The sequence below is a fragment of the Anticarsia gemmatalis genome, chromosome 7, assembly GCF_050436995.1.
Source record: "Anticarsia gemmatalis isolate Benzon Research Colony breed Stoneville strain chromosome 7, ilAntGemm2 primary, whole genome shotgun sequence".
Classification (NCBI taxonomy): domain Eukaryota; kingdom Metazoa; phylum Arthropoda; class Insecta; order Lepidoptera; family Erebidae; genus Anticarsia; species Anticarsia gemmatalis.
This window is the reverse complement of record NC_134751.1, coordinates 4,184,595-4,198,765: the sequence shown is the minus strand read 5'-3', so window position 1 is coordinate 4,198,765 and position 14,171 is coordinate 4,184,595. Positions and strand designations below refer to the sequence as shown.

Genomic DNA, 14,171 nt, shown 5'->3' with positions numbered 1-14,171 from the left:
TATGGACCCTCAATTCATACCCCATACCTGTGCCACTCACAAGTGTTCACTAATGCTACGAAAAGACGCAGTTTACCGGACATGAATGTGTCATGATAAATACTCCAGAAAACCACTCATTGTTTTTTTCCACAAATCACATTCCTACGTAAATTATTTACTACAGATCACTTTACCATATAAACGGTAATTTCCTAGAATCTAGCCATCCTCGGTAAATGCATGTGACTAATGACAATATGAGACCTTTGTACATTTTACTTATGATAAATAGTAGCGCGGTTTTCTACAGTCAAGTACTATCGACTATCGTGAGTGGGACATTTGAAAAAATCTACTGCAGTATTAGTACATACGTCACCCGCTAGAGGCGCTAATCAGATTTTCGTTAAAATATCTGGATAGCTAGCCGGTTGTTGAATCGCATTACAGATTTCTTGTTTATGATGTTTGTACTTTGTTCGTCTATGTGACCTGGGTGGCTGTATATATGTACAACTGCTCACTGTGCTATTGGCCTTTTCGAATTTATATAAAAATTGAGTCTCAGTGTCGGCCCGGATTTATATGACATTGCTCGCCCCCTATTACATAGCACTAACATTGTGAAGGTTGAATGGACAGTTTTTGTGATGAATTATAACAAATCTTCTAACATTTAGTAATAACATTTAATGAAATATAATTATGCTTTGTTCGATTAGAAGCCCATTATGTTATGTAGTTTAATCACCTCCACAAACTGGGCAATTAATGAGTCAGACCGATGTTTTTAATTTGTCAAACTAGCAGATTTACGAAAATTTAGTGGACAGGGGTTATTCCAAACTTCGGGTAAACCTAAAAAATTATCATTTATTTCCAAATGTAGTATTTTTGTTTCAATCACATTTAACCTTACGGTAGGTTAAGTCTTGATTACCCCACTCTGACTTAGTGCGGATTGGAGTCATGAACATTGTCGATTACTGGTTTTGACATTTAAAGTAACTTTTTTTTTAAATACGCTAGGATCAATATGATGAATAATAAATACTACAGTCACTTGTTAATGGTCAAGTCCGCCCTGGTTAATGTTCTCGTATCCATACTTGCATGCATAAGTTAATTAAAGTGCATGTATGTCTAGTATTGTTTTACGGCGAAACCGCCAAACCGACTTTGATTAAATTATCATGGAGGTAGTTGAATCGGAAATCCAATTGTGTTCTTTTTTCAACAATCAATTTACACACAAGCGAAGGTGTTTGTCCCTTCTAGTAATAAATAAGTTAAAAAATAATTAAGATAACTGATTTCTCAAGAACATATATACCTTGAACCGTTATATTAAAAAAAATTTCAAATGTAATTTGTTGATCACAGCACGACCTCACTTCGCATTCTGATTATGTATTTCACCAAAAGCGGTTGTTCGTGTAGTGATAAATAAATAAAATGTTGTTATTATTGTTATCTGTCATCGTAGTGTTACTGTTGCTGGTGTCTTGGATACGTTTAGTTAGTGAGAGCACTAGGATTAATGTACCCGGACCTTTCCCTTTACCGCTTTTAGGGAATGCACATCTGTTTATTGTAAAACCATCGGGTAAGTTATAATTTTAAACAATCATAACTGCACATAAATTAGTCGAATGTATAAATATGTTTTTATTTGATTTACGTGACAATGGTGAAAAAAAATTAAGCAAATTTATTTCAACCTACCTTCTTTTATGTTTACTAGGTTTGTTTTGGGGCCTTTGGCAGAACCATTAGCGAAATACTTTTAAAGTTTTGCTCCAATTCGTTTTAAAGAGAGAATACGATTCTTTTGAATTCTTATAAACCTTGTAGCGTAGGAACTAATCCTAATAGTCAAACAATCGTACATAACGTTTCGATGCATACATTATTTTAGGGCACAAATATTTTTTATATATAGCGAAGAATAGAAATTACGCCTGTGCTATTACTACTACATTAAAAAGTAAGCTCAAACAGTAGCCACCCCGGGGACAGTTTTTAGCTATACTATATAATATTACAAACCCTACCAAGCTATATAAAAACGCCTAATTACATCTGAGACCTCGTAATTGACAACAGTAGTCTTACTTTATTCCATGAATTTGAACTTTCGTGACAAATGGATATTTAACTGGGTTAACGAAAAATTATTAAACTTGTACTCGTATCTTTTTTTTTCGTAAATAATGTAGAAATTGTAATTATTACAGACAGAAACATTGTATTGGGAACTCATTTGATTGCATCTTGAGGTCACTACAGTCTATTTCTGTAATAAAATGTGTTTTTGCCATTTCGTAATGAGTAGCTGATTTGACTGTTATCGAATACCCAATTTTGATGTTCAAGAACTATCAATTGTCTAAATCAGTTTTTGGTTTCGTACTATCGCAAATTATAGTAAGTTTAAAAGATTAAAACTTCATTCAAACGAAGCTTGGAAATGAATGAAATGATGTTAAGAATTAATATAAATTTTGTGCAGTTTCTTTGAGTTATAGTAGGCGCATCAATGTAAGTATGAATTCAACAATGTCATCGTTGAAGCGAAGAGCGTTTGCGGCTGCAACATAATGTAGACATCAAACATAACATCTTATTAATGACACAACACATTTAAAGAAATTATATACAGCATGTTTAGCATCCTACTTCCTTCTAATCACTAGATATTATAAAACAAAGCCACCGTCTGTCCATCTGCTAATAAACTCAGTATTTGCTGAATGGATTTTCATGTGGTTTTCGCGAATAGATAAATTGTTAAATTTAACTCGGTGTCGCCCCGGTCATGCCGGGACGGGACGCTCATATTATTGTATACGCGAAAAATTTGAAAGAATGGATTTATGTTTGTTGCAAAAACTACATATGCAGTCAAAAACTCGGGAACACGCATATGCTACTTTTTCCATTATCATTTTTGAATTACGTATATTAATAATATCTATGTTTATTACTTATCTACTTATGTTAACGTGGTCACCTCGTATGGTGGGTTTGAAACTCACCCGGAACAAATATTTTTGTGATTAGTATCTGTTCTGAGTCTGGTTGTTAATGTATCTAAATAGGTATATATTTAAAAAGAATATTAGTATGTTTATCAGTTATTTGGTTACCATAGTAACTTCTCATAGTCCTCTGCTCTGTTTGGAATCAAATGACCGTGTGTGAGTTTTCCAATAATATTCATTTATGTATTATTTTACGTAAATCAAATCCCAATGGATTTAATGAAGGATGAAATTTTGTACTTGAACAGAGCCGCGTGACGTGAAGTTCGTCATAAATGAATAATTTCTTTAAATTACAGACATCCGCAACGAATTCAATTGTTTCGCGGATATATTTGTGATTTGCTATGTAAACCGAATCTATGGCAACGAGAATCACGTAATGCGAATACATTACAATAAATTTTACGAAAAGAAACGATAAATAAATAGGTTTCCTTATGTAAATGACTTGGTTCAAAGTGTCAAGTTACTTTAAAACTAAGAATTAAGAAATTGTTTGGTCTCGAGTCTGGGACTAACATTGTTAATGGGGAAATGCGAATGTATGTCGAACACCTCTGCCTACACCTTTGGTTATGATAGGCGTTATATTATGTATGTTATTTTTTAACAAGTATATAAAGTTTAAAATATTTATTTTTGTATTCTGTCAAATGTTGAAAGTTAACATTTAATTGACTTAGAAACCGTTTGTAAGAAATATATCTTCACGACAATAGATAAAGGGTCAATAGCCAATTATTATCTTAATTATACTGATAAGGTATCATTTTTTTTGTTTAAATAAAGTATAAAGTCATAGAAACTGGTCATTATTGTCTGAACGTGCTATTAAAATAGCATCACGCATCAATCATGAATTTCAGTACTGCGACGTACTTGCTCTCACCATTCGGTAAAAGATGTGTGGGTTAAGCGAACCTTGGCGCGGTCGTTCCATAGATGGGTGCCCACATAGTGGTATTTAAACCGGTCCCGGTTGTTGTCAATAAGGATAACAGACGTTAAGGCACGTCTTAGGCTTTCTGGAGGCTTATAAAAGTTTGACACTTGGTCGACCTCTAAATACGATAAAATTAACCCTCTTATTCATAAACACACTAAAAACCTATTTTAGTTATAAAACTACTGCAATATGTTTTCTCTTTTTCGTTTCGCTAAGGAGTGAAAGAAACAAACCTCTTTATAAGCCTTTCATAACTTCATATATTTTTATGAATAAGAAGGAAAGAAGAAAAACCGCGATACTAACAGATCGAGATTCACAAATGAAATTTTGTGCAAAAACAGTTCTTACGGTGACGCTAGAAGCTAATTAGATTTTTACACAATTTTTCTTGATAACTGGCCGGTTGTCGATAGTCGATAGTAGCAGGGAATCGCCACTCTGTAAACTATTATTTACTAACTGACCCCGCAAACTTCGTATCGCCTAACAGCCTATTTTTAATTAATTCATAATTTTTTTTTTTTTTTCGTAAGAATCATCCATGTACTTCAAGGAAAGCCGTTCACGCCTGATGGCTTAACCAAGGGAAATAGAGATTCATTTTTATATACAGTATGACTGGTGAGATACCTTCAATATTTGAGGACGTGATAGTATGCGAACATATTATATCAAGAAATAAATAATGTAAAAACTAAATATTAAATAACTTCTTAGTAAACTTCGTACACAGTACACCGAGAGTCCAGTATTTAACTGCGGAATAATTGGAACACAGAATACATGGACGAGTCCATTTTTGACAGCTTGTCGCTTAGCAACAAAACTAGTAAAGCGTGTCGTGAGTATAATATGCCATCAAAAACATTCTGTAAAAACCTCAAGTCTCGCCGTAAAAAGTTGTGAGATCTATATAGTATTATATAGATCTCACAACTTTTTGTCCAAGTCGATCTATTTGTTTTAAAGGTATTATTTTAAAATTGGCATGATAATAACATACGTAATAACTTAAGACAGAAGGTCCTTTAAGTAGAGACTAAATAGATTAATCGACTTGGTATTATATAGATCTCACAACTTTTTACGGCGAGACTTGAGGTTTTTACAGAATGTTTTTGATGGCATCTCACTTCTTTTTGTAGAGCGAACATAAGTCCAATTTGTATGGAAAGACGTTTTTTTCCATAATTCAACATATTTTCTTATGGGAATGTTGTTCAGTTTCATGGGCTAAACACCCTTACCCACCCTTTACCCCCTCCCGTTATGCCCCATATAGTAGGTACCTATTTACACCTATTTATTTTATTTTCTACAGTAATAATAATTCATTAACTGCAAATGTAACCTTGTAATCTTATACATTTATATGGGATTACAAAGTTATTGTTGCAGTTGGTGTATTAAGAAAACTGGACCGAAATTAGAAAATATTAAATTTTTCCCATGATTATGACACTAAACCCTATTTGTATTCTAAATTTTAAGCTTCTAAGTTTGCTAGAAGTACCTTAGACTTTTGATGATCGGTGAGTCAGTGAGTCAGTGAGTCAGTGAATCAGTGAATCAGTGAATCAGTGAGTGACAAAACTCAAAATTTTAACAAGTTGTCATTCTTAAACTACTAGTTCAAATTGACTGAAATTTTAAATATACCGTGTTTATACAATGACTGATTAGTTGCTGAAAATCCAGGCTTCTTGTTTTATCCACAACGAAATTATAGGGGTGTCAAAAATAGCCCGAATTGCTTCGAGAAAAGGATGTTACGGCCGTGCCGCTTTTTTTTTGCTCGACTTGCGGGGGCACTTCCGTGCCCCCAGATTTATCCAAATTTCACTTACTTTTAGAGAAATTTCGATAATAAATTAAGTTCCTTAAGTAATTAATTTTTTTTTTTATATCAAGTCCAATTTTTTTTTATACGAGAATCGAGTACCGAGTACTCTCCATAAGTATTGAAGGTATCTCACCAGTCATACTGTATAATATAGATAATCGTACAGCGATTTCTTATAGTCGGTACTATGCCTACCAGTAAAAAATAATAATCGTTGATTTTACGTGGCGCAAAAAACTAACTTCCGTGTAGTTTAGGTGTAATACTGACGTTAAGATATTCCATCCACTATTGGAGGGTGAAAAGCTATCAGGAATTGTATGAAAAACTGTACCTCGATTCTCTACCACTATCGACTACCGACAACCGAAATTTTGACATTTAGAATGTACCGCCAGAATGTTTCCTACGACACCCGTCAGAGGCGCTGATCAGGTTTTCATACAAAATTTCTCGATGACAGTTCGGTTGTCGGTAGTCGATAGTAGTAGAGAATCGAGGCACTGATCAGTACCCCTAACGCATGTTGCATTTTAAGTTATAAAGCGCTTGCTAGTCGATATTACCAATTAGAATACTATAGAAAATTGAGCTACAGATACATTTTAAATAAATAAATATCATTGGACAACTCACACACGGTCATTTGACTCAATACTAAGGAGAGCTTGTGCTACCGTAACCAAATAACTGATAAACATGTTTACATACTTCTAAATACATACCTACATAATATTGCATTATAGATAAATTGATAAACAGGCTTAGAACAAATACTCGTACTCATGACACAAAGTTTTATCCCGGGTGGGATTCGAACCCACCACACGCGGGCGCTACGGTTATTGCGGCGAGGTGACCGCGTTAACCACTGCGCCAAACGTGCAGTTAATTTTTCTGATCAGCACGCGTTACAAAAACATTTATATTCACATACTCTACCTACATATTATAATAATATCAGGCATGTAAAAATCGCAACTCACTTTGTTAGCAAGTAATATTTTTACCATCTTCATCTGGTGACACATAAATGAGTTATTTTAAATACTTCCATAGACTAAAGAAACAGATGTTCTAATAATACATTTTTTACATATCTAGTAATAGCTATTTGTGGAAATGTCGCAGTATTTCCACACTGATAAACATATGATGGTAGTGAGGGTTAATCTGTGTTTGTATTTCCTCGTTTAAGTTCTATCACCACGTAAGTCATTTTAAGAAATTTTTCAGGAGAGTAAAATTTTAATTTAGTTTCGATTCTCTAGCCAATGACATCAAAATGTTAACACTGCCAAGAAATTACTTACATGGTGATAGAAATAAAACGACGATTTCTTACTCTCCTAATAAAAACAAAAATCAGGTTCTAATATAGATGGTTTGAAATAAAATTGCCTAAAATAGGTTTATTTTCTAGTCTTATACACGGGTATTAACGCGAACGTGCATATATTATCTATTCTTTCTATCTAGACATCTTTGCTGAAATTGGAATCGAATTCAAAAACTCGTGCCCCTCAAATCATATGGATTTACATTATATACTATTTGTTTCAGAATTTTTAAACCTAGTCGACAAATTTGTACATAGATATGGCGATGCTTTGAGAGTACATCTCTTCTCTACTCCATATGTGTTGCTGACGCACCCAAAATACATTGAGGTATGTGTTTTGTTATATTTATTTCTACTAGTTGACGCCCAGTAGTCGAAATTCGACTATAATTAATTTAAATTTATAAGTCATTTATTATCAAAATGTGTGACATTCAGTAAGACCACAGTAAAGATATAAAACAGAACTCTATGTCTATGTTAGTGCTATGTATATAGGCAATGTCAGCTGCGTAGTAGTGTGTGTATAATGTTTTATTTATCGATTTAATTTACTTTATAAGCATTATTATTAAATAAAATATTAGCGTTCTGCGCTCGTCCTGCACACAAACTGTAAGAGTGGCAAATTTCCTACTTCTGCGTCCGCGCATTTTTCGTAAAAAGGGGTTCCAAGTTTTTGCCCTACGTATTAATATATACACGTTATAAACCCCGTTCCACTATTGGGCCAGGATCTCCTCCCGGAATAAAGGAAAACTAGCTCTTGTTCAATTGGTGCTGATTAGAGGCTATAACACCTGTCACATCCTTTTAACAGTTTAAAGAAACTCAGGTTTCATTATAATCTTCCCTACGTTTAATAACAACAAACATATATTTTTTTTAATTTTCATCTGTCAAAAATAAAATTCTCAAACAACTTATGCAGTTAATGTGTTTCTAAATTGGGAGCACGTGATATTGCTTCTATATTTCAAGAAGTAAACTCCTGGCATTATCATAACTTCAGTCGTACGTTTTTGTATGAAAATATAAATTTATTTGTTGCTTTTGGTCAACAAATAATTCACAGTGATTGTAAAATTACTTTCAAGTCAATATGCAGCAGTCATTTCACTATTTTCATTGAAAAGTATGCTTTAAATATGTACAACGATTTTTCGACACTGACCGTACATTATATTTCAGCCGATAATAACAAGCATGGACTATATAACTAAAGGATTTTCGTACAGCTACCTAAACTGTTGGCTCGGAGAAGGACTGCTAACATCCACAGGTAATAAATCAGTTGTTAAGATACCTAAGTAAGAAGGTCACTGACCTCACACACCGCCTTATTAACAAACGTGGATTAAGTTCGTACTACTAAATCTTCGTTTTGTCACTTTTAATCATGTTTGAAATTACACGTCTATAAAAAAGACAACCTTAGATAAGAATCAACTGACACGTTAATTCAATTAATGTATGTGTGTGCTTTAAAATTAACCTTCCAAACTTGTCTATGTCGTTAGGTCAGAGATGGAAAACTCATCGTAAGTTCCTGACGCCAGCTTTCCACTTCAACATTCTGCAGAACTTCCTGCCCGTGTTCTGTAAGAACCAGAGAGTGTTGACGGAGAAACTGCGCAACATGACGGACCGCACATCCATCGACATGTTCCCACTGGTTGCTCTCGCTGCTCTTGACAACGTAACTGGTGAGACTACTTTCTGGCTTTAATCACAATAATAGTCACGAATATTTAGCCTTGATTTTTATTTATGACTAGCTGACCCGCGCAACTTCGCTTGCGTCACATAAGAGAGAATGCGTCATTGTTTTCCCCATTTTTTGTAACATTTCCCGTTCTTACTCCGCTCCTATTGGTCGTAGCGTGATGATATATAGCCTATAGCCTTCCTCAATAAATAGGCTATCTAACACTGAAAGAATTTTTCAAATCGGATCAGTAGTTCCTGAGATTAGCGCGTTCAAATAAACAAACAAACAATCAAACAAACAAACTCTTCAGCTTTATAATATTAGAATAGATTCACATTGAATCAATTTATCGACCCTGAATTCCCCGAAACGTACATGAGTCAATATAAATAGGTTAGATTCCATTTATTACAGAAACCTTTGATAGAAGTGTTAATATTCTGATACTAATACTAAATTAATATAAAATTAATGGATTTTATTTTTTTCTAGAATCTATAATGGGTGTATGTGTGGACGCACAGAAACATAGCGAATCTGAATATGTGAAGTCAATCGATGAGTAAGTCCTCCACTTTGTTCAAAGTCAAAGTCAGATATGTTAATTAATTGTCATAAACTTTTTACAAGTATTTAACTAATTTTTAATTGTTAACATTTTCATGTAACAATGTTATGTAAATGATTTGCTATGTGCAGTGTTGAGAAAAAAAATAAACTTACAAAATATGAATAATAAAGTTTGATAAAGATTTTAAGAAATTAAATCTTGACACAGTAAATCATCTTACATCAAATGTTAATACAAACAGACTTAGTAGAAGTAGTGCACTCATAAGCTTTGTTATCATCTAAATAATCTGAAATCATTAGCGCCGTTTTGCCAATCAGCCTCGTACAATTCAAATTATATCTCTAATTCAAGGTTATCAACCATTCTATCAATGAGGATGCAAATACCATTCCTAGGTTTAGACGCGATATTTAACCTCCTGCCATACAAGACTAAACAGGATAAAGCCCTGAAGGTATTGCACGGTCAATCAAATAAAGTAATTGAAGCCAGGCGCGAGGAACTGAAGAAGGCTAATATTACAAGTCATGCAATTAACGATGTGGGTAAGTATATAATTATTTATATCTAACTACGCATTACAGTTCAAAGAATGCATCAAGAAATATCTAGTTTGTTTCCTTTGATTGTGTTCAGTCATTGCAAGCTAATCATAATAACGTACTTTGCAACAATGCGAAATAATTACACGAAATAAACCTGTGATCTATTACGATTGTCAGTGCCTTAAATTAATGTTTACAATATGAATTGGTAATTAAATGAGTAAAGCAAATATTTACTAAAAAAACGTTTGTATTTGAAAGGTATAAAGAACAAGCAAGCGTTCCTGGATTTGTTACTGTTATCTGAAGCTGACGGTAAAAGAATAGACCCCCAGTGTGTGAGAGAAGAGGTCGACACCTTCATGTTTGAGGTCAGTTCTAGTATGGTCCAACAACTTAGTAGAAAGTGTTGTAAACAAGGTTCGAAGCTATCGAAGATTTAAAAAAATTATAACTTAAAACATCAGTGACCCGTAGCCTTATGCAGCTGATAGTGATCTTTGGTGCACCTACTTTATTATGGAAATATGCAGATTTTTTTATTATAATGTAGATAATTTTGTCTATGCCAAGGCTGTCTAAGGACTATTATATAACTAATACATGAACATTTTCGAATTGCGTATAATCCTACTATATGTATATCTATATAAATAAAAACGAATCACTGAAATGAAACCCAAATGGATAATGTATAATAGAATACGGGAATTAACGCGAACACGCATTTTACCTTAAAATGCCTGACGTTTCGGCGCAGGTTGCACTCGCCGTGGTCCCAGGCTGACTGGAATTACATTAAACATGCAACGCGAGAGTTTAAAAAAAAAACCAAATGAATAATCTTTCTGTTAATATGTTCGTAATTGTCAGAACAAGGTTTTTACGGATCGATGGGATCAAAATTCTTAGATCAAAGCAGATAAAATTGTGCTATACCCAGACGAAGTCGGGCCAGTCCTCTAGTATGTATGTCTATAATATATGATTATTAGGTCTTAGTATAATAGAAACTAAGACATTGTTTTATAACACCTCGGCTGATTTGTAAATAGAGGTAATATAAATGTTACTGTAATCTTAGTCCATGTAATAGGGGAATCCATTACGTTTTATAAATAAGTGTCAAGTTTTCGGTTTTCACTTCTGCTAAGACTGCAATGCGTTTTCGGATGAATATATAAAATATTGAAATATATATTTGACAGGGTCACGACACGACAACATCAGGTATCGTGTACTCTCTGCTCTGTCTGTCTCAACACAGAGACGTCCAGGACAAGATCTACGACGAACTCAAGACTATCTTCGGAGATGACATGAACAGAGACCCTACTTACAAGTGAGTTGGATCAGATTGATAAATGTGTATTGTAAAAAAACTGCTAAATAAGGTCTTACTCTTTCATATTAGAAAATATCAGCATTCGAGTGTACTTAAACAAAGGATTAAAAAATTTAATAGACTTTCGTGTATATGAAATCTGAAACACGTTAGCAGGCTTTCGTAAGTATCGAGATTTAATAATTTAGATCTCATTTGACACTTGGATGTGCTAATCGGCAAGGGCAAAAATTTGTCCGCCCTATAAGAACCAATTTTTCACGAATGATTTCAAATATAAAGTTAATCAGTAATTCTTTACAATTTCAGTGAGCTTCATCAGATGAAGTATTTGGAGCTGGTGATCAAAGAATCCATGCGCCTTTACCCGCCAGTACCGCTCATCCAAAGACAAATAATCAAAGATTGTGGTAAGAGCATTATACTTTTCACGAATTGGTAGGTAATACGATCAGTAGCTCGATTCTCTTAAACCATCGACCAACGACAACAAGCTAGCTATCGAGAAATCTTGTATGAAAATCTGATCAGCGCCTCTAATGGGCGTCGTAAGAACTATTTTGGGGAGTACATTTTTACTGTCAAACTTTGGATATTAGACTACCGACATCCAGCAAGCTGTAGAAAATATTTTTGCAAAACATTTTAAATGCCAATGCCTCTCAATACTCGATAGCACTGAATGTTGGGAGTCGAGTTAAAGAGAGTTCCTAATACTGTCGAGTAGCTATCGAGAAGGTTAGTACGTAGAAGAAATTAAACTGCCAGTCACGTTAAACGACTGATCAAGGGGGCTATAATGTATCTCAGATGAAAACTATTCTAAAGCGGCTATGCTGTACAATGTACATTGCTTTCTCTTTAAGATAACAGTGGTAAACATATTACGTCAAAGCAGCAATGTACTGAATAGTGGCCATCAATTTGACGTACACTAGCTTTCAACTTAGTTACGTGATTAACTCACAAATTACATTGGATTTAATATGCCATAGAATGCCATAGGCTACTTTGTTTTAAGATAAAGCTCATACAGCAACTCAGAAAAAAAAACAAAAAAGTGCATCAAATTAATTCTTCTAATGATACAATCAATGATATATTTTTCAACCAACAAGTTATTATTGCGTGTATCGTATTATAAATACTTATTTGTTGTTATTCTTAAATGTTTCCTGTTTGTGGTCGTATAACAAGTTTTAAATATTTCGTGATCGACTACAAAAAATAAAAATAAAAACTTTTTCCTTAGACAACGTCCTTCATAACTAAGCAACACGTGTCATAAGACGAAGATGTTATTTAAATAAAAACTTTAGAACTTTAACCTGTACCACCTAAAACCACATACTTACAACTTCATATTATTTACATGCAATAAGGATGTCTGTCAGCTATCTAGGAGCTACATTTAATATCCCGGGGCTGTCTGAACTGCAGTTTTTACCAACGACTATAAAACTTATTTATCACCAATATATCCATATATTATTTGTGGACAAATAGGAGAAATTCCTTGCTTTTAATTTTCTGCTTAGTCGGTTAATACCAGTCCAATGATGAGTGCATGCCTCACGCTTTCACCGCTAAACCGTTGAAACTACTGTGATATTAGTTGATAGATTCTGTTACCTACAGCAAAACCATTTGTTATTTCAGAAGTCGGAGGTATGAAGCTCATAAAAGACACTTCAGTAATTATCAATATATTCGGAATGCAGCGACACCCGGAGTTGTTTGAAAACCCTCTCGAGTTCAGGCCGGAGCGCTTCGAGACTCCTTTGAAGAACCCCTTCAACTGGCTCGCGTTCAGCGCCGGCCCCAGGAACTGTATAGGTGATAATATCAAAATAGTGCTTTAAGTTCATTTTACTAAGTATGAGTTAACAAGAAGAACTTTTAATCTTATTCTTTAATTCCCTCACTGTGATTTGTTTATCATTTTTAAATGACATGTATTAGTTAAGTCAAGTAGTACTTTAATTTTAATTTAATCTTACATAAGCTGAATTACAAATTATAATTATTTCATGACAAAATAACTTCAAGTCGTATTTGCATATTAGGTGAAATCATGAATTAAAATCGCAGAAACTATGTATATAATGTACAGAACGTAACACGTGTTTATATATTTTGTTGTAAAGGTCAAAAGTTCGCGATGATGGAGCTGAAGGTGACGCTGACGGAGATGATCAAACACTTCATAATACTACCGTCGCACGTACAGCCGGAGCTCAGCGCCGATCTCGTGCTCAGATCTAAGAATGGAGTACATGTCAAACTGATGCCCAGAAACAATTCATAAGTTGTGTATTAATATTGTATAAGGCGATCGAAACAATGAGGTTTATTATATAAATTACATTATTTTACCATCAAAGGACGTTATAGTTTACTAGCTGACCCGCGCAACTTCGCTTGCGTCACCTAAGAGAATGGGTCAAAATTTTCCCCGTTTTTGTATAATTTTTCGTTGCTACTCCCCTCCTAATGACGTGATGTAAATAGCGTGATGTTATATAGCCTGTAGCCTTCCTCGATAAATTGGCTATCTAACACCGAAATAATTTTTCAAATCGGACCAGTCGTTCCTGAGATTAGCGCGTTCAAATAAACAAACAAACAAACAAACTCTTCAGCTTTATAATATTAGTATAGATTAAATTTTTAATCAAAACAGTGTAAAAAGCAACTGAGCAGCTTTGCGCTGATTTAAGGAAAACAAGATGTATGTATTTGAAATAAGCAGGGGAGCGCCTCTGACGGGTGCCGTAGGAGATATTTTGGCAATACATTCTAAATGTCAAAATTTCGATAGCTAGCCGGTTGT

General features: G+C 34.0%; 1 protein-coding gene across 1 annotated transcript; it reads left to right on the top strand.

Annotated features, from left to right (window-relative positions):
* The first annotated feature begins 1,223 nt into the window (after positions 1-1,223).
* On the top strand, positions 1,224-13,721 carry LOC142974315 (cytochrome P450 4d2-like). Its single transcript, XM_076116564.1, has 11 exons — positions 1,224-1,588; positions 7,385-7,491; positions 8,355-8,445; positions 8,684-8,869; positions 9,367-9,436; positions 9,800-9,993; positions 10,255-10,364; positions 11,202-11,335; positions 11,648-11,748; positions 12,998-13,174; positions 13,486-13,721. The coding sequence occupies exons 1-11, from the start codon at positions 1,438-1,440 to the stop codon at positions 13,644-13,646; spliced, it is 1,482 nt and encodes a 493-aa protein (XP_075972679.1). The 5' UTR covers positions 1,224-1,437; the 3' UTR covers positions 13,647-13,721.
* Positions 13,722-14,171: the final 450 nt, after the last annotated feature.